The sequence below is a fragment of the Crotalus tigris genome, unplaced genomic scaffold (genome assembly GCF_016545835.1).
Source record: "Crotalus tigris isolate CLP2741 ecotype Arizona unplaced genomic scaffold, ASM1654583v1 scf7180000023687.2574627, whole genome shotgun sequence".
NCBI classification, from domain to species: domain Eukaryota; kingdom Metazoa; phylum Chordata; class Lepidosauria; order Squamata; family Viperidae; genus Crotalus; species Crotalus tigris.
In genome coordinates, this window is record NW_024100118.1 from 1,201,662 (window position 1) to 1,222,287 (window position 20,626).

The 20,626-nt window shown below is 35.9% G+C and overlaps 2 protein-coding genes across 8 annotated transcripts in view; both read right to left on the minus strand.

The window, feature by feature from the left end:
• The window catches only part of MCCC2 (methylcrotonoyl-CoA carboxylase 2), a 37,106-nt gene extending 23,033 nt beyond the window's left edge, over positions 1–14,073 (minus strand). The window contains exons 1-7 of one of the 4 annotated variants that reach the window (XM_039320706.1): positions 13,860–14,070; positions 9,816–9,882; positions 8,389–8,473; positions 7,944–8,045; positions 6,724–6,851; positions 5,371–5,483; positions 181–294 (exon numbers count right to left, since the gene is read on the minus strand). In XM_039320706.1, the coding sequence (XP_039176640.1) occupies positions 181–294; positions 5,371–5,483; positions 6,724–6,851; positions 7,944–8,045; positions 8,389–8,473; positions 9,816–9,882; positions 13,860–13,991 (741 nt within the window). In that variant the 5' untranslated portion in view covers positions 13,992–14,070. Of the gene's footprint in view, positions 1–180; positions 295–5,370; positions 5,484–6,723; positions 6,852–7,943; positions 8,046–8,388; positions 8,474–9,815; positions 9,883–13,859 lie in introns of all 4 variants that reach the window. The other 3 variants (XM_039320707.1, XM_039320705.1, XM_039320708.1) reach the window with 3 other exon arrangements.
• Positions 14,074–17,002: 2,929 nt separating this feature from the next.
• The window catches only part of BDP1 (B double prime 1, subunit of RNA polymerase III transcription initiation factor IIIB), a 50,424-nt gene continuing 46,800 nt past the window's right edge, over positions 17,003–20,626 (minus strand). For all 4 annotated transcript variants that reach the window (XM_039320736.1, XM_039320735.1, XM_039320734.1 and 1 more), the window contains exons 40-41: positions 20,195–20,435; positions 17,003–19,058 (exon numbers count right to left, since the gene is read on the minus strand). In XM_039320736.1, the coding sequence (XP_039176670.1) occupies positions 18,948–19,058; positions 20,195–20,435 (352 nt within the window). In that variant the 3' untranslated portion in view covers positions 17,003–18,947. The remainder of the gene's footprint in view (positions 19,059–20,194; positions 20,436–20,626) is intronic.

The following is a 20,626-nucleotide window of genomic DNA, read 5'->3' on the forward strand; positions in this document are numbered from 1 at the left end:
AATCAGCTAGATGCCATCACATGCTAAGCAACCACAGTATATAAAATATTTTGGCATTTAACAAAATATTTATTTTTGCAACACCTAGCTGTTACATTGAAACCTACAATACAGTTATATAATACTTATCTGTTTTTATAAAGGAAGCCTTTGCTAATCCTTTGAAAATACTTCACTCACCAATGGAGGTCCACCCAAAAATATTGTTCCTTGCTTGCCAACGATTATACTTTCATCAGCCATTGCTGGGACATAAGCCCCTCCAGCTGTGCATGAGCCCATAACTATTGCAATCTGAGGGGGGAAACCCAAAGATGATTTATAAGAAATCAGATGCAAGTATCGCCTTGTGTTTTCAGTCTAAGAATCAAATGCATAACAAACCTAATTCTTCCCTTGGGTATACAAACCAAAATTATTGACTATTCTGGAAAGCAACAGTTACCCTGGTGTAACTCCATTGTACAAGTGGGATAGCAGAGACTGTGGAGTCTCTGCTTCAGAACCAAGAATCAGCAACCGTCAGCAGCTAAAATGCATGTAAGCATCTCAGGTCCCATTCCAATATTATTTTAAAAAGTTCATAATTAACTTCTCAACATTCCTTTAGGCACCAAGTTTCTTTAGAAAATCATATTTAACTTCAGGAAAGCAGCAAGGTGGAATGTGAAGTATGTTTCTGTCAGTCTCTACATAGCAGCCACTCATCTTAGTTCATATTGTTGCAATGAATTTGACTTCTTCTAAGCTACTTTAAAAGGGGGTGTGATGGCTCAGCAGTTAAGAAGCTGAGCTTGTCAGCTGGAAGCTGACAGATCCGGTTTGGGACCCAGCTGTCCACCCAGCAATTCAAATGCATTAAGGTAACAGTGTTCCATGTTTTGTTGCATACTCTGCTGGCCACATGACCGCAGAAACGTTTTTGGACAAGTCTGGCTCCCTCGGCTAAGAAATTGAGATGAGCACTGCCCCTAGAGTCAGTTACAACTGGATAGGGAAAACCTTTACCTTTAAGCTACTTTAGAATCCAGTCATGGTTGAAATCTAAATTATTGTTTGTTTTATATTTCTTATTTTCTGAATTATTCTATCTCTCTTTACCTTGTGAATTCTTCTACTTTGGTCATTCCTTTTTTGATCAGATTTTTTTGTTCTTTTGTGTATCTTTAACCATGTTATCAATACCTTCTACCTATATATTTGAATTACTCATTCTTTTGGATGTGCTGATCTTAATCACTTTTCTTCTTAATGAGCTTTCCATTCTTATTGTGTATCTGCTATGTAACATAATTTAACACATCAATAAAGAGAAAAACAGATGACAAAGTAAGTAACAAAAACACATCTTCAATCTCTGATTGAAGGATTTCATACTTAATTCAAGAAATTAGTGGGTTAATATTTCATTCTTTTGTGTCACAAAATCATAGAGCTGAAAGAAATCATTTAGACCAGTATTTTTAAACCTGGTAACTTTTAAGATGTGTGGATTTCAACTCCCAGAATTTTCCAACTCGTGGAAAGGAATTTTGGGAGTTGAAAGCCACACATCTTAAAGTTGCCAGGTTGAACAATGATTCAGAGCACAGACCACAAATTTGCTGCCCAGTGCAGTTCCACCTCCACAGTTTTTCATAGGTATACCATGGGTTGTCCCAATAAAGATGCCTCTGTTTCAACTAACCCAAGGTTAGAAAGCAAGGGATGGTGAGTTCAAGTCCCACCTTAGCCATGAATGCCAGCTAGGTGACATTGAGCCAGTCACTTTCTCTCAGCCCAAGTCTCCTCACACAGTGGAGAAAATAGGAAGAGAAAAGTGTGTTGGATATGTTCGTAGCCTTCTTTGTAAAAATAATAAAGGTGGGATATAAATGAATCAACAAATAAACAAAGAAAATTCACCTCCTGCCTACCAAAGGGACAGTTTCAGTAAGGGAACCGAGATTGCTTGCTTATCTCTCGTCTTTTTGCTCCCGATCTCTCTTTTAAAAAATGTCATTCTTCCTGAGCTCAGTAATCAGCTCAGTCATTTGTTTGCTATGTCTATAAATTAGTCATTATTTCAAAACAATGCCTAGTTAAAACATCCAGTGACACATTTTTCTACCTGAGCTTTCTCTATTTTTTTCTTTCCTACATAAATGGAAAGAGCATGTCTATTCTTCTGACCTTTATAAGAGATGTAATTTTGGGGCGGGGGAGATTTCCTTCACTTGTGTTTTAACATCAAAGTGACTGTCAGGCTTTTGTGATCTAATTTTTGTGTGAGGCAACTATGACCTAAGCCCGTGCCTCACCATTTCTATTAAACTGACAAAATACAAATTCAAGAGATACAGATTATCTCTTCCCGCAATATTTGGCAGAAAAATCTACTGTTTTCCTAGTAGAATTTAAATTACTAATCTACACTCAGATCTGTGTTCCTTCATTAGCTGTGGCTGTTTTTTCCATTAGTTTAACTTTTCCTAACCTGATCTTTTCCAGATAAGACTGGGAAATAATTTATGATCAAGGTATTATTCTGGGGGGGGGGGGTAAAAAAAAAAGCAAGATGACAACTGCACAATCCTCCTTTTTATGTGCTATGATGCAATTAAAAAAGGGACAGACTTCAAGTACACAGTTGCAGACACCGTTTTAACTCCCTCTTTATTCCTTCATATTTTAAAAAGTTAATAAATCTGTTTACTTTTCACACAGAGAAGCTTGCTATTTCATGTCCTATTTAGGACTAGAATTATAACTTTTTCTGTTACATATATAACACACTCAGCACTATTCACATAGCCATGTAGTCCATGTTACAAATATTTTTTCCAAAATTGAACCCAATTCATTTTTTTTTGCTCTAATTTAGCCAGGTATATTGGAAATTCAGTTCTGATAATAGACTATATACTGAATCTCAGTCCAAGTCATTTATTATAAACAAAAATTCTCAGCTTATGCACTATCCCAACAGTACCTTTAATTCTACAATTTGAGGCAGAATTCTAAATCCCCCTATTCCTTCCCGTCACTTCTTAAACACCAGTTTAAGTCACCCACAGCTAATTCATTCTTCTTTATTAACAGCAGAGCTGAAAGTGCTACTATACTGTGTAGGATAGTTATGCAGTGCAGTAAATTGACATGGTATCACATTTCAGTAGATTCAATAAAAAGTAAAAAACATAAATCTTAACACTGCAATTATGAGATGATATTTTATCCAAGGACATTTGTGGGACAATAAAAAAAAGCCAAGATGGGGGCTGCAAACACGTAATTGAAGCCCTGCTCCTTTTGACGTGTGAACATAGAAAAGGTGCAGGATTCTATTAGATAGTTATGGCCATGATCTTAATATTTTCACACATACACACACACACACACACACACACACACACACACACACACACACACACACACAGAAAGACTGAGAGTCCTGACTTTTTCTGAAAGCAGGTTTATAAGCCAACCAGAGTTGCCTCTGGACAAGATGGGCAACACATAAATCTAATAAATAAATAATTTATAAAACCAAAATATTAATTCTTTTTTAAAGTGCATTCCCAGATGTTTGTGAGGATCATTGACGCTTAGATTGTCAAATGTGATGGATAATGATGGAATCTTCCATTATACTGGTATTGCATGCAAAATAAGGAAAGAGATTGAGAAAAACAAAAATAAATGGAAATGATAATCTTATACCACATCATGCACACTCTGTAAAACAGTGAGAAAATCAGGCTTCATCATTAATTGAACTGGTCTATATGATGTTAGTAACAAATAATAAGCAGTTTATCGAGCCACAAACAAATAAGCTTACCAACCAGGCTTATATCACCCAGACATTGCTGGAATGGGTGGATGTACAACAAGCACAAACAGGCATCTATAAAAATTATCTTGCATTATAAATAATAGTATTCTCCTTTTTTTAGGAAAAATGAACTAAAATAAAATGGAGAGAAGGATTCCAAGGACTCTTAATTACTATTAAATATGCTTTCAGTAAAGAATATGTGCAAACAGTGGGCACTGAGCTAGAAATGCATTTGCCATCTTATGGTAGGATAACATGTCTACCACTTTCCAGTCTCAAACATTCTCTTGTCAGTTTGCAAAGAAGCCAGATATACTGAATAATTGGCATAAGGGAGGCTTATGACACCCTAAATCCTTGTTTTTTCTCAGAACAGTTCTGCGTCATAACATAAAGCATCATAAAGCTCATTTTAAAACATAGAAGGGGATAATTGTATAAATTCTATATGCAGTTCTTTCAATGTTTTTACAGGACATCTCGAACAAGGGGAGCAAGACAAAGCCTGGCAATTAATCAGTTAGCAGAGACAAATGGTCCTTTTGACTGAAGTTGAAACAACAGATTACTATGTTACTTTGCTGAAAAAAAGAAAGATGCCAAACTTCCCATGCATTACTATCCCACGTGTTAAAAGTGATGGAGAGACACACGTGATGGAGAGAAAAATATCAAAATAGCCACAGGTTAGTTCCTGGCATCATGTCCCTGTTGCTTGGCATAGAATCACCTACTGCCAAAATAGTTGTTTCTGAAAAATTATACTGGTGTTCATGCAACATGAGAAAGTTATAAAAATATCTCTATATGAATAAAAAAAGGTGAGGGGCCATATAAAAATTGATGATGAAAAAAACCATCTGAAAGAAACTTATACTTTTCCATTTCTTTACGGAAGATGAGATTTTGTTTACATACCATCACAAACTACACCACCATCAATTACTAAAACATCTATGTTGTAAACTAATTTTGTACCTGTTATAACTTGGATTTCCCTAACAAATTGTCTACAGTTCAGTTTATTCAACTTGTTAAATTCTTTTTTGACAATCCTAGAAAAGGGCACTAGTGCACAAAATAAACTGGGAGACATTCCAAAATGATATATGTTGCATACAGTCTTTGTTCAGTAACTGCTTCATTTACTGACCATTTGAAGTTATAAGTAAACTTTGTGACCAATCTTAACATTTATGGCTTTTGCAGGTCTGTAATGCAAAGGAGAGCTGAAATAAAATCTTAAGCACAGTTGCAATTTCACTTAGTGATTACTTCACTTAATGACAAATTGCTGGTCCGAACAGTGGTTGCTAAATGAAGACCATCTGTTTCAATTTAAGGAGGAAGTTCAAAGAATTAAGAATTCTTGACAAACAGTTTGCACTGAAGTCATTAAGTCATAACTTCTTACTCTCACAACACAGATGACTATTTGCACCCATTTACACGGTTCTCAATTCTAACTGATCCACATGCCTTCCAATAATATTCATAAACTTCATATTTGACACCAATACTTTTTTGCTTTTGTTCTTAAATAAAATTACCTGTGGAATTCTTTGGGAGGACATGACTGCTTGATTATAGAAAATCCTACCAAAGTGATCACGATCAGGAAACACTTCTGCCTGGCGAGGCAAGTTGGCACCCCCTGAATCAACTAAGATCAAATAAAAATTGAGAATTAATAATTAGCATTTAAGTTAAACTTTATTTAAAATTATTGCTTCCTTGGAGGATAGCAAAGAGTACTTAGAGGAAGCAATAAAGTAGATAGGCCTTGAGGAGGAGATTAAAAAGCAGACTTGATTTATTTCTCTGCCCAACATTCATAATCTGCCACTGTCATTGCTACAATGCAAGCAGGAGTTGTTGGTGAGCAGTTACTTGAATGAATCCAGAATCTGTTATCTAGGCTACCTCCATCCAAATCTTACAAAGACAAAAAGAGAAGAACCCAAAGCCTGAGAAGGAAAAGCTAGGCATTTTAGTACAATCATGGATCGTTTAAGGCCATTCTTTTCATCTGCCCATTAGATGTGACTGCTGTTTTTTACCAAACAATGAAACAAAATATTGAAACATAGCTAAAAGATATTATTAACAGTGGAGATGTAGTACTGTACTGTTTCATAATATATAACATAGTATATACCAAATCCAATTTCTGCATCTTTATTCTACTCGTTATATTTTGGAAGTTACGATAAATATTTTAGGCATTATGCTAAATTGTGACAGTAAGCCTTGTTTATTGCTCAATGACATTGTTTAAATTTTCAAAATAGAAGTATTGATTTTAGCTGCAGGAAATATGGTCAATGTTTAAGGGTGCTTATCAAACAATCTACGTCACAGTTTCTCAACCTTGGCAACTTTAAAACATGTGAATTTCAATTCCCAGAATTCCCCAGCCAGTATATGAAGCCCACACATCTTAAAGTTGCCAAGGTTGAGAAACATTGATCTATGTTCTATGTACATTCTATAATTTATAGCTATTGTTATATTATTTATTCATTATTATTGTTCTGTTTCTTTAAAAAAATCCTAGGCACTTAACTTTAAAAATCATTCCAGCCACCTTTAACACATCAGCCTCTTGGCTGACTACAGTTTTCCATTATAAGTAAATAAACAGACCAGTCAAACATTATAACAAATCATTATCCTTGCAACTCCAGATTTTCAAAATCAGTTCAAACTGATTTCCTCTTTGGTTTCCACTCAGTTACAAATCATGTTTTTGCCAACTCAAAGATAAAGCTGTTAATTACATATATTATATTCTGCCACTGAATTAGAAAATATTATGGCTTTACAACTAGGCACAGTAAACACTATGTGTCATAACAGTAGTCTCTTACAAAATAAAACTTGCCTCAAAACTTAATGCTTACCTAAGTATACACAAGGGAGATGATTTTGCATTGCAATTTCTTGAGCACGCAAATGCTTCTTTATAGTAATTGGATAATAGGTTCCACCTTTGACAGTTGCATCATTGGCAATAATCAAACACTCCACTCTGAAATTCAGTTTTTATTAGTTAGTTGAGAACATCCAATATTAATTGCACAATTAAAAATAATAAAACTTTCTTTAAAATGTGAGCTTATATTGGCAGTTCCAGACATATTTAATAAGAGATTTTATTATTATATATTACAACTCACCATCCTCACCATACTGCTTTCCACATCTACTATATAGCAAACAGAGAATTCTTCATTTCCTTAGATGACCATCCCTAATATACTACTATAACATTTACATGTAAAGGATATCAGTCACTGCTGAAACGGCTCTATTATAACTCATATGAAATAAGCGAGAAGCATTTCCATCCAGCAGAGCAACTGACAATTCCTGACATAGAAAAAGGTTAAAAATATTGTAAAACTAAAACACTGAATGACAACTATCGCTACCCTTCTAAAGACTATAATCCTATCCATGTTATTTATTTATTTATTATTTTTCACATTTTTGAGCCACCTATCTCCCACAGAGAGGGACTCTGGGCAATGTATAATAAAACAATTATTTTAACACTTGTTCTAACAGCAACAAAATTATCTGTCGCTGTTTTATGCAGACACATTACTATACAGCCATGACAGAGATTTTGTGGCATTCTTGCTATTACTGGACTACTACTGGTTGCCTGGTTCAGCCCTAGCTGGGCTACTAGAACTTGTAGTTTATGAAAATATCAGATGGGGCACAATCATCTATATATTAAATTACAACTTCTTCAGGTATATTAATAAAACCAGCCTTTTTTAAATCATTCCTTCTTGTTTGATATGGAGTAATGGCTTAATGTAGGGATGAAGTTTTCTAGCTTTCCAGATCTCTTGCTGAATTACATTTTTTAACAGCCATAGGCAGCAAGGACAAAGTGGGACTGGTCTATGTAACCACGAAACTCAAATAAAGGTTTGATAATTTCTCAACAAACAAACTTCTCAGCAGAACTGCCAAAATTCAATGGTGATATAATACTTCTGAATATTAATGGCTCAAACTAGAAAGCAGGGGAAATTAAAATAACATAGTAAAAAGCAGAAATGAAACCAACAAAAAACCCAAATGATATAGCAGTAGCAGTTCTCACCCTGATACTCGTCCAATGCCTGTAATGATGCCTCCTGCTGGCACTTCTTCATTACCATACAGCTGATAACCTGCAAACTGGGAGAACTCCAGGAAAGGTGATCTAGAAGAAAGAGAAAAACATTTTGTAAGTTAGTCATATGAAGTATCCTTACCGGATTAATATTGGCAGGTATGTTCTGTTTAAGCTTGCAGTATAACAGCCTAACTCTAAAAGAACATTGACTTATTTTAGAATTTTAACCCACCTTTCTCTTCTGATCAGGGAATATTCAGAGTGACCACTACACACATTATTAAAAATGTACAACTAAATGGTAATTTTTAACTGATTTCAAAATTATAAGAATCTTTGGTAATTTGAAATCATCTAATAGTAAAACAGAAAAACTGGAAATGTATGAATCTTATGTTAAAATGGTTATAATGAAACAGCAAATACCTACCCAGGATCTATAAGTCTGTCAACTCTCTCTCTAGGTAACAATTTGCCTCTTGATGTATGCAGGTTCCTTGACTTCTCTCCACCACCTATCAGGCAAGGTTTTTGATCATTTAAATGTTTGCCATGTATATAAACATTTAACAAGTAGACATTCATAAACCATATGCATGTTATATTATTCTCTGATTATTTAATTAATGCTTAATTTTACCTTTTGTAATACTAATGGAATGCTTCCTATGTTTGTGAAAATGCAATCAATACCACTCCTCTCACATAGAAAGAGTTCTGGCAAAACACAGCAAAGAACACCAAATATCTCAGTTGTGAGACTTAACAGGTAGAAAGATTGTGAGACTTGAACAATAGAAACTCTGGCAAAGAAGTTGAAGAGAAAAAGAATTAAGTGCGTAAACCTATATAGCTATGCAAAGACATCTTCTATGGCAGCCCCAGCATAGGTGAACCTGCTCCCCCACATACAGCCTCTGACCTACTGACATTACAGTGTGGCTTTGACCTAGAAGATTTTAAGTAAAAAAAAAATTAGTTTTCCTTGTTCTTATATCTGTGTTATTCCTGTTACTTTGTGTCAATTTAGAAAAAAATCTAAAATAGGCAAAATATAGAAATAGCCAGCATATTTATGGACAGATCACCTTCTTCTTCAGAATCTAATTTTAGATGTCTCTGTAGCAGAAATTGAAATATATGATAGCACTCAATGAAGACATCATAGATTGGGGTATTAAATGTGTTTCTACACCTAGATACCACAAAATTGAAAGAAAGACCAAAAATGGAGGTGGAAATTCTACAATGGGATCAATAGGCAAGAATACTTAGTGGCTACAGAACGTAACTATTGGTAAGAGGATTGTTGCAGCTCCTGAACTCTGTGCTTCTGTGATAATCTTTTTATATATACTTCTCATTTCTCTTTCTTTTAGTAAGATCTTCCTGAACTCTGCTAACTTATCCATACTAGCACTACCATTAGAGTTTCCTCAACTCAACCTTGCCACTCACTTTAACTCTCTCTCTCTCTTTCTCTTCTAAATGTTCCACTCACTTTCTCTCTCTCTCTCTCTCTCTCTCTCTCTCTCTCTCTCTCTCTCTCCCCTCCCTCCCTCCCTCTCTCCCTCCCTCTCTCTCCTAAATGTTCATTCAAGTCTAATGGCCCAGAGATAGGAACGAACCTTTAATACAAATTAAATCATTAAATTACAGTATTAGTATTATAAGGCTTTCCATGCTACTCTAAAGATGTGTTGGACTGAACTATGACTAGGAAATATGGGAGTTATAATTCAATATAGTTAGAGACAACAAGCTGGGAAAGATTATCTTAAACACTATTATTTTTGAGAACCAACCAATCAGACTCTAATATGAGATACTCTAACAAGAAAAAAAATGCATACATACCTAATTTAATTTTTTCAGATCGTCTTTTCAGCTCTGTTACTAAAGCTTTCATTTGCTCATAATTTTCCTGTTGAGAAATAATCATATGTAAGGAAATGTACACATTATCCAAGGTGAGTTAGTTAGGAAAATATTTAATAAAAGTATTTTTCTCCTGTCTTATATATATTATTTAAGCTTTATAAGCTACATTTTCAAAACATATTCCTTAAACATAATTATTAAATAATTTCAACTGGATATAAAATAATAAATCTATTCTTTTTCATTTTATACATTTTCATAGGCTGGAAATTCTAATTTACTTCCAAGTAAATTAAGTTTGCCTCCAGGAAAAGTTAATGCCCACAAATGAAGATTCAAGCCTTTTAACAAAATTGTAATGTTTTAAAAAACTTTTGTGTATTTGTTAAGACCTTCAGAAGTAGCCTAAAACTTTTTGAAGTATCTGAGTTCAGCAATTGCTTCCTCAATTATGCAGAATACCCTGGAAAAATAAAACGTTCAGAAATTACTTGTTCCAAGTCCTGATGTCAAACTTGACAGACTTGAACATTGGGTGCTATCTAACAAAATGAAATTAAATGGTGAAAAAAGTACCGTAAATGCCGGCGTATAAGGTGACTTCCGCGAGCGCTGAAATCGGCGCCAAAGATGGGGGTCGTCTTATACGCCGAGTCGTCTTATACGCCGGAAATACTGGTAGTTTCCGGTGTATAAGACGACGTTCTAGGAATGCGGCCCGGCTATAAAGACGGGGGTCGTCTTATACACCGGGTCGCCTAATACGGCGGCATATACGGTAAGCTTCTACATTTAGGCAAGAAAAACCAAATGAGCCAGCAGTGTACTGCAGCTACCAAAAAAGCCAGCACAGTGCTAGGCTGCATTAACAGAGGGATAGAATCAAGATCATGTGAAGTGTTAATACCATTTTACAATTGGTAAGGCCACATTTGGAATACTGCAGGACAAGAAGCAATGGATGGAAACTAATCAAAGAGAGAAGCAACCTAGAACTAAGGAGGAATTTCCTGACAGTTAAAATAATTAATCAGTGGAACAACCTGCCTCCAGAAGTGGTGAATGCTCCAACACTGGAAGTTTTTAAGAAGAGACTGGAGAACCATTTGTCTGAAATGGTATAGGGTTTCCTGCCTGAGCAGGGGGTTGGACTAAATGACCTCCAATATCCCTTCCAACTGTATTATTATTATTATGGATCATTGCACAGTCAGCCAGATGTTCAGACTGGATTTGGCATTTTGTCTACCTATCGAGTCCTTACCCAGGACCTGGGATAGGCAGATGTGGATGTTTGATGGTATTACAGATATCGTCGCAGGATGGAAGCAGTTCCTAGCAAGGCCGTCTTTTGCAATTGACTAATAGCAAATTTGTCAATGCCAATGGTGTTCAAATGGTGCTCCAGTTGTTTTGGGATTGCACCCAAGGAGCCTATCACTATTGGTACTACCCTTGCTTGCTTTTGCCACAGTCTTTATTATTATTATTATTATTATTATTATTATTATTACTACTATTATTATTATTATTATACAAGCAAGCTTCAGTTACACAATTCTGGTCCCTTCCTTCATGTGTTCAACTTCCTAATTTACATTTGAATCAGCAAAACACAACAGGCTACTATTCAACTTAGCAAATTACAATTCAAAACTGAAATAATAGTCTGAAACAAACTGGCATGCCAATTTGGATGCAACATTGAACAATGATCAACCCAAAACCAAACATAGAGAAAATTTGAATAACTAAACTCAAGCTCATTTGTGCAAAGGCTAAACATGAATGGGTAGGCTATATAAACTAGATCTTTCAATTTAGATGAATCATATGAAATAATTGGATTCTTAAATGTTTCTTAATGTCACATGATCACAGCAAATATAACTGCTTCTATTTCAGCTTGACAATTTTAAAGAAACAGCGTTAACAGTTTAATTATTAATCACACAAAGAACATATGCTAGAAGTCTGATGCATATTCAATACGTGTATTCAATACGTCTTAGGATTTCGGTAATTAAACATACACTTACTATCCCACCAAATTACATTCATATCTATTCTATCTCAGAGGTTTATCTTTCATCGTCTTTTTTAAATTTGCAGAGGAGGACAAACAACAAAAGGCACATAAGACAAACATCATATTTTTTCCCTGCACCTTCTTCAAGTTTGCACCATACTTTGTGTTACAGTTGCTCTGACCAGAGAATTTTCATGTTGGCACATTGTTCTGAACTGCTGTAAATGTGCAACAGGTGACAAACAAAATCATCTTTTTTCCTGAATGATGTAGAGATGGAGTCATGAGAATTGGTTGTTAGACAAATTATTCCATTTGATCTCTTTCCCAAATCTTCTTCCTAACCATTTTAAAGACCTTACCTACAATCAGATCCTAGAGAATTCAAATCACCAACTATTTTCACAGCCTTCCCATTCTCTAACACAGCCTTCCAGACAATCTAATTGCCATAGCCACAAAGCTCTCTATGCATCTCTCCTGACTTTGACAACCATGTGCTCTTCAGAAGGCTAGATATGATCTTCAGTCATTAGCCTGCAGGTTTTATCATAGGAACAAGACACACAAACTTAAGTATACATGCTCAAAAGTAGGACCCATCTGAATAAATTCTAAAACTAAATAAATTTTAGACTGATCCCAAGACAAGCAGACTAACTATAAGCAAACCAGAAGACAGTGAGTTCTAGTCCCACATTAGGCATGAACCCAGCTAGGTGACCTTGGGCCAGTCACACTCACTCAGCCCAACTCACCTCACAGAGTTGTCGCTGTGGGGAAAATAGGAGGAAGGAGCACCTGGAAAGTCAGTTTGCTATGGCAGTTCAGGCATCCAACTAGAAATCAGAAGGCTAAGTTCTAGAGCAGGGGTAGGCAACCTTGGCTCTTTTATGACTCATGGACTTCAACTCCCAGAATTCTGGGAGTTGAAGTCCATGAGTCATAAAAGAGCCAAGGTTTCCTATCTCTGTTCTAGACCTTCCTCAGGCATTGACATCAACTGAGTGAATTTGAGTCAGCCCTTTCTATCAGCCCTAGGAAGCAGGCAATGGCAAATCATTTCTGAAAAATCTTGCAAAAAAAAAAAAAAAAACCCTGCAGGGACTTGTCCAGGCAGTCACTGGGAGTAAAAAAAAACAGACTTGAAGACATACCCACTCACAAAAAAAATCTGAGTTAAAACCTAAGTTTTAAGCCCACTTATATAAGGTAGCAGAATTTGGGTTAGAACTGGGTCAATTTAGGCAATACGGAACAGCTTGTTGAGAAGTTGGGACCCACAGCAAAGTAAACACTTTTGGAGGCAAAAAAATCTATTTTGCTCCAGATAAAGTGGATTACTTACTGAAGTCAAACTTGAATTAAGAACCAGTCCTTTTTTTTCCAAAAGCAAAAGCAGCATCACCGTCATCTAGCAACAACTGCCCAAGTTTCCTTTTGGGCTTAGTTTAATGTATTGTCAATTGCCTGCCTATGGCAACACTAAAGAGAAAATGAGACTGGGGGGGGGGGAGACTTAATCTAGGTTGAGGACTGGAGATATTTCTGGAGTCAATAGAGCCTTAAGTAAGAAGAACAAATGACTGAGAAATACAACTGCTCTAATCCTTCAAGAGAATGTTTGTAAGTGTATTTTGGTGTCAACATAAATCACAGAAAGGAAAGGAATTCAGAGGAAATCAGGTCCAGCCTCCTGCCTAAGGCAGGGTGTCACTGCAGTACCCCTAACAGTTGACCTTCATTCAAGTGCAAGAATGATAGAATTGACAAAGCAATGGAGGGAGGAGGCAAGTGCTTTAAGACTAAATCAACAACGTCGAGGATCTTTACAATTGCCACTGCTTTTTTAAAGTTGGCCAAAGAAGAGCTGCCCAACTTAAAACCAAAAAAACCCCAAAAGGCCGGAAGCCCACCCAAAGCCTGCAGTGGATGATCTTCAAGCATCTACCTGCTAGAAATCTTCACCGCGCTCCTCTTCCTTGGCCTACCTGATAGAGAGGGGAGGCGACATCGGGCTGAGAACCCACAGTGGCCACTTTGTCCCCGTGATACGCACGGCCAAGAGCCGCTGCAGCCGCCCGCGGACAGGCAAAGAGACGGCATTTTAGGCCCGGTAACATCGCTGCTGGGGGCGCCAGGGGCACCAAAGGGACGACTTCCCGGGGCTGGAAGGAAGCGTGCGGCCCCTCCCACGCCGGAGCCAATGGAAGGAGACAGCGAAACGCGGACGAGCGGACGGCGCCGCCTGTTTCTTTTTCCACCTCAGACTTATTAAAGGGACAGCAGAGGGAACCCCGGAAGTGAGCTCCTTTCCTCTAGAGACAACGGGGCAAGGTTTAAAGAGTTACGGTTAAGAGGGAACTATGCGCTGCTGGATTAGTCTCGACCTGTTCAAGAAACGTCCACTGGCAGAATGGAAAGGGGTTACTGCATTTGGTTTATAGGTGTTATGATGGGAAAGTAAATTACAGTTTGGTTGATAGCTGCTATCTAAACTAGGACTATTGTATCTGGGCTGTAAAATCAGGATGACCATCAAATGGCAGGATTTTCTGAATTTATTCAACATTATTCTGCTCGTTTCAAATAGCTTTAACCTAAATTAACCATCATCACCTCTTACCACAATGAATGAGGTGGTAATTCAGCTACCTGAAATCCTTTATTTATTTATTTATGAGACTTATATACCGCTTTAAGTGCAAGCACTCTCTAAGAGGTGTACACCAGTAAGCAATGTGTATATATATATATTTACATTGCCCCCAACAATCTGGGTCCTCATTTTACCTACCTCGGAAGGATGGAAGGCTGAGTCAACCTTGAGCCGGTGAGATTTGAACCGCTGACCTGCTGAACACAGTCAGCTAAAGTGGCCTGCAGTACTGCACTCTAATTGCTGCGCCACCTCGGCTCCTTTATTATATGGAATAATTTATGGTTATTCCATTCCCTCTCATTTCTTTTTTTCTCCACAAGAAAACTCTGTTAATCCTACGTAAGATTACTGTTTCAGCTGAATTGTGCTGATAGCTAAATATAAATGAAAATATACAGGTGCAATAAAATCTGAGATTTTAGTAAAACTTTTCAGTAAACTTCAGTAAATATTTTACTTAGTCCCAAGTCATTTAAAGAAAATGCCTACAAGTCTTGTTCTATACCACGAGTGTCAAACTTGCCACATCATGTGATGTGTCGCAACATATCACTTTTTTTGCATTGCCTGAGCTGGGGTAGGTGCAGCCTCCGTATGATGCAACCGGCCTGCGGGCCAGCAGTTTGAAACCCCTGCTCTATACCACTTTTTGGCAATGCTATGGAATTACCATTGTCTTCTTTGAAAAGTTTTCTCAAGAAAAAAGTAAGATCCTATCCTACAGACTGAATGAGTCTGTGCAAAATGTAACAATAAGGGGTAATGAAACTATCAGTTTCTATATCCATGATCACCTGGTACTTTCAATAAGCACTGTTTTTACGTGAAATGTATGGATCAAATGTAATGCTAGTGATCTTACTGGAAGATTGGCAAGTAGGAACTGAATAGTGGTATGTATCACTTTCCCTTAGTGCATGGTACATAAAACTTTATATTCCTGTGTAATGGTTGAATATGTAATACAGAAATAAGCAAGCATTCATTTTAGTCACTAAAGTGTTATACAGTTGATCCTCATTGTTCACGGATTCAATATGTGTGAATTTGCTTACTACCGTGTTTGTAGCTCCAAAATTGATACTTGTGTCGCTTTTGCTGGCATTTGTGGACACATGATGAACAGCAAAAATTTGAATTACCCAATACGCAATTTCCCAGCTAAGGTCACACAACGCAATGCTCTGCCTTCTTTTTTCTGTTATCCTACTATAAACAAGTGTCCTGCATTTCTCCTAGGAACATTGGTTCAGTATTCACTAATTCAGCATTCAGGGCATTTTTGTAGAACATGGCTAGCACAAATAATGAGAATCAACTGTACTTTGTTTTGTCCTGTCCTTAGTGGGACATCTGTGTAAATTGGGATGATTAACAATGATTTCTCATCATCAATCCAAAAATCTTGAGAAACAGATACTTCTTAACTTTCAAATGATATCACCACATGATATAAACAAATCCTTTTTAACTTTGATGTTTTGCAGAAGTAGATAAAGCATTCTAAATGTAGCAGAAGATTAATTTGTCTTCGGCAAACTCCATTGAGATGAGACCATCTGAAACAGGGAAATTATGGTGATTCACAGTTTGTATAGACCAGGGGTAGGCAACCTTGGCTTTTTTGTGACTCATGGACTTTCTCCCAGAATTCCTGAGCCAGCTGGCTCAGGAATTCTGGGAGGAAGTCCATGAGTCATAAAAAAGCCAAGGTTGCCTACCCCTGGTATAGACTATTAAAGCACGGGATGCAACTTAAGTATAGGCTAGTAAAAAAATATGAAAGGCTGACCCATGGAATGGTGGTGCATGTATGCTTGCTGGTTTTGAAGTGATCTGCCCACCATCATCTCTTTGGGGTTCTCTCACTGGCACATGGGATAAGTCTTTCTTTCTTTGTCTTCTTGTGTTCTTCAATATTCTGGAATATTCTTTCATTTCTACATACAGTTTGACTGTTATCTTAGTTATATTCTTCAGTACTCATGAATATTTGTTAACTATCTTATGTTTACTACTTTGGAATAAAGCCCTAAGTACTGATATTGTGTGGTCTCTGCTTTTGAATTCAAAAGACCTGTGACTCAACTGTGTTGATAGAGCAGTAGCAAACCACCACTTAAATGTGAATGAACAGATCAGATTTGCTTTTTTTAAAGTGTTCTTGTTAATTTATAGATACACAGACTAAGGAGTCAGTATTTTAAATGAGTACACTTTTATAAGATTGCCAGTTCCAGTTCTACAAAGAGGTAAGGTAGATTGATGGACTAGTTTCAGATATAATAATGAGCCTTTAAATTGAACTATGCAATATATAATAGTTTAAATATTTTTCCAATTTGTTTTTCAAATTTTTGTTTTTAAGTAAATTTAAATGTTTAAGAATAGAATACTATAACAATGTAAAAAGTACAATTAATTTTGTTGAATTTTGTATGTTCCATCAACTGTTAAAGAGAAAATTCGATATATAAATCATATAAAAATTTATTTACATAATTTACATACGTAATATACCTGCTTTCTTTGAAACAGAAAGCTTTCACATGAACGTTACATACCACTGAAAATACGTATCAAACTTTTCACAAAAGGAACCCTTTTTGCACATTAATTAAAATGAGATGTTCTGTCAATTAACCAAGGTTATTTTTCTTTCTGTCATCAGTATATTGATTTTGCTATAAAGGAACCTGTACTGTATATTTTAAAGATTTTTGTAAACATTGCCAAGAAAACATACTATAATTTATAATAAAAATTAACAGGATCTTCTTGTCCTATCCACTTAGCAAGGAAAGGTAAGGCACCTTGTAGCTTGGTTTCTTTAATAGGATTTTTGTGCTACACTTTTTTCATTGAAATATAATTATTACAGCAGACTGTGGTGGATTTTTGAGGATGTATTCTTCCATATATTAATATGAACACACGCTGCTCTATTTGGGTTAAATGTTACTACTGAATATTTGTAATGTTTATTTGCATCCATTGATCTATATGTACATTTGATAAATAAGTACTGTAAGATTCCTGTTTTATTTAATTTCCTTGCAACACTCCAAAATTAAAATGACAAACAGAAATTCAGATCAGTCAAATCAATATAGAATTGTTAAATCTCACAGAGTACTGAGTTTGTTACTAATAACTAGAATACTGAATTGGATATCTTCAGAGAAGAGGCACTGAAATAAACTGATCTTTGGTCATGACAAATATTAATTAAATGGGTCTACTGTAATTTTTAAAAAAGTGTGGATCCAACCAATTGTCTATGCCTGCATTTTAAAAAATGCTAATACCTTTCATATCAAATCCAGTAATAATATAATATCTGCCTATAGTAATATTTGCACAGATTAAGTCTAGAAAATAGAAGTAGCTTCTTAATTATTCAAAATGGTATACATTAACAATGGTAGATGCAGACAATTATTTTCATAGATATTGCATAATTCTTTCCAAACAAAACTAGAATTTAGTATCCAATTGCTAATATAAAAGTTATTTTATAGGTTTCCTTTTTTCAGTCTGAATCATACTAAGGAGCAAAAAAAATTCAGTGACAAATGGAATATGTTTATAGCTTGAGTTATTAAACTAGTAACAGAACAATAAGAAAAAAAACAAAAAAATAAGAAATTTAATAAAGTGGAAAATAACCATATTTTATGATGTTGGGGCAACTCTTACTCTCTCATACATTTGATTTTAATTTTTCATCTTCACTGCTATAATTGGGTTTTAAAATGGCAGTGCATTGCTTCATATAAAATTTAGCACTTTACCGCTAGAAATTTAGTAAAGTTATGTATCTTCAGGATGAACAGAATTAACACAGAATAATTATCTTTCTATACATTCAGCTTAAATATTTTTTCACATTTATGTCTGTACATTTAAAGACATTTACATTATTTTTGAAACAATTCACATATATTCATTATAAAAATAAGTTGACTTCAGATTTCGTTACCTACAATGTACTTATTACACTGAAATGTCCAGAATTTGCCTATTTTAGAGATATTCTCCTTTCTATAAAGATTTACTTCACAAAAAGAAGTAAATATTATTTACATAAGTATTGTATTGAAGTGGCGTATGATCATTCTGATATTCCTCATTGCATTTCTAAATCTTTTTCTATATATGCATTTTTAGAAAAATCTAACATAATTCAAACAAAAACAAAGCTTTTCTGATCATGTACATCTTAACATTAACATATATTTCATCAATGTTTCAAAAAAGGCAGACTGCTCAGAATAAAAGAAAATATTTCTCTCATTCAGCAAATTTCCTCTTAATATATTAATAATATATTAAACATAAATCATTTGATTAATTAATATATTATGTTGCTGCTATTTAGGATTATTAGAAACCAAGCATCTCATAATCTTCACAGTTATTCTGAATCATCTACCTCCATAAAAATATCACTAAAGAAATATTCTGAGATCTTTATTGACTCTTCTTTTTCTTGCTCTTTAGCCAAGCCCTCTTCCTCAGGTAAAACCTAAAAAAGAAAAAAAAACATTTTACAGTCTGATGGCTATTTAATAATTGTGTAAAAGCATCCTATGCAGGGTGTTTGAACAAGTCATGCAAAGGTACAGGCAATTTTGCTTATGTTTTACAATATGATTTTCTATAGAAACCATCTTGCAATATCTATCTTATGAAATTCAAAGATTTGAATCCAGAGGTATTTTTCTAATCACCAGTGAAATATTTCTCTGAGGGCTGAAAGCATTCTGTCTAAAGTCTTCTGGAACAGGGCTTTTCAACCTTTTCACTCATTGTACCACTTTTAGGATATGGCAGTATCTGAGTACCACCAGTTGCCTAGCAAAAACTTGACCAAAAAAAGGAAAAAAGTGATGAAGTACAGGTAGTCCTTGACTTACAACAGTTCACTTAATGACTGTTCCAAGTTACAATGGCACTGAAAAAAGTGCCTCCCAAGCCACAACCGAGCAAGACACCTGCCTGCCCACCCGGCGGCGCTCTTCCTCCTGTCCGAGGTTTTCATTGTTATGAGCATTTCTGTTGAGGATTGGCAGTGGGGGTGGGGTAGGGGTGTTTGGTTTTTATTCCCTCCCCCATCTGCTGGGTGGTTGCAGCAGGTTTTGGTCACTTCACATGACCCTGAGACGCTGTGACCGTCATAAATATGAATCAGTTGCCAAGCATTTGAATGTAAATCACAAGACCCTGGAGATGCTGCAACATTCCAGCTAATCGGCGCTTCTTCTGCGCTCAGCAGAAGCGCCAGGATCAACGCCAAGCTCCAGCTGGAGCCTGGCACTGATCCTGGTGCTTCCACTGAGCCCTGACAGTTCCGAAGAAGTGCCGATCCTGGCACTTCTGCTGAGCCCTGATAGCCCTGTAGCTCCAGCCATCTCTCGCTCAGGCTTGTGCGATGCTGCCACCAGTTCAGCTCATTCCCCTCCCCTGCTACCACTTCTCTAGGATGCTCGCATACCACCTACCAGGTGCCAATGTACCACAGGTGGTACCCGTACCACTGGTTGAAAAGCCCTATTCTGGAGAATCTGATGCAGATAATTAAGATAGCAAGAGGAAATTGGCAAGTATTGGTTCCCACCTATCTGGTACTATTATGTTTCTTGTAGAGATATTCATCTATACCTGAACAGAAGAACAGCTTCCACTCTCATATTTTGAAGGTGACAACAGGGTTGTTGGAAGTGAACTATATTCCTGAATCTCTTTGTTATTGTCTTTGAAAGTTGAAGCTGGACATTCAGTGGTATTTTCAGAAATTGATGTACAGGTTTTCTGCAGAGGTTTGCTGTTCTCTTTAGCAGCTACTTCATCAGGATTAATTTTACAGATTAAAGATAGAAATCCCAGAGATCTTTGATATGACCTATTCAAAACAATTAAAATTAATGTAACAAAATGCAGTAAATCAATAAAATTATAAAAGTAGCCCCAGAGATCCCCTGAATTTTATTATTGATTTGAGATCCCCTGAAATAGGTCTGGAACTATTATGCTATTTATGCTAATTAGTAGTGATATAGCAAATTTAGGGGTTCTAAATTTTCTAATTGTTCC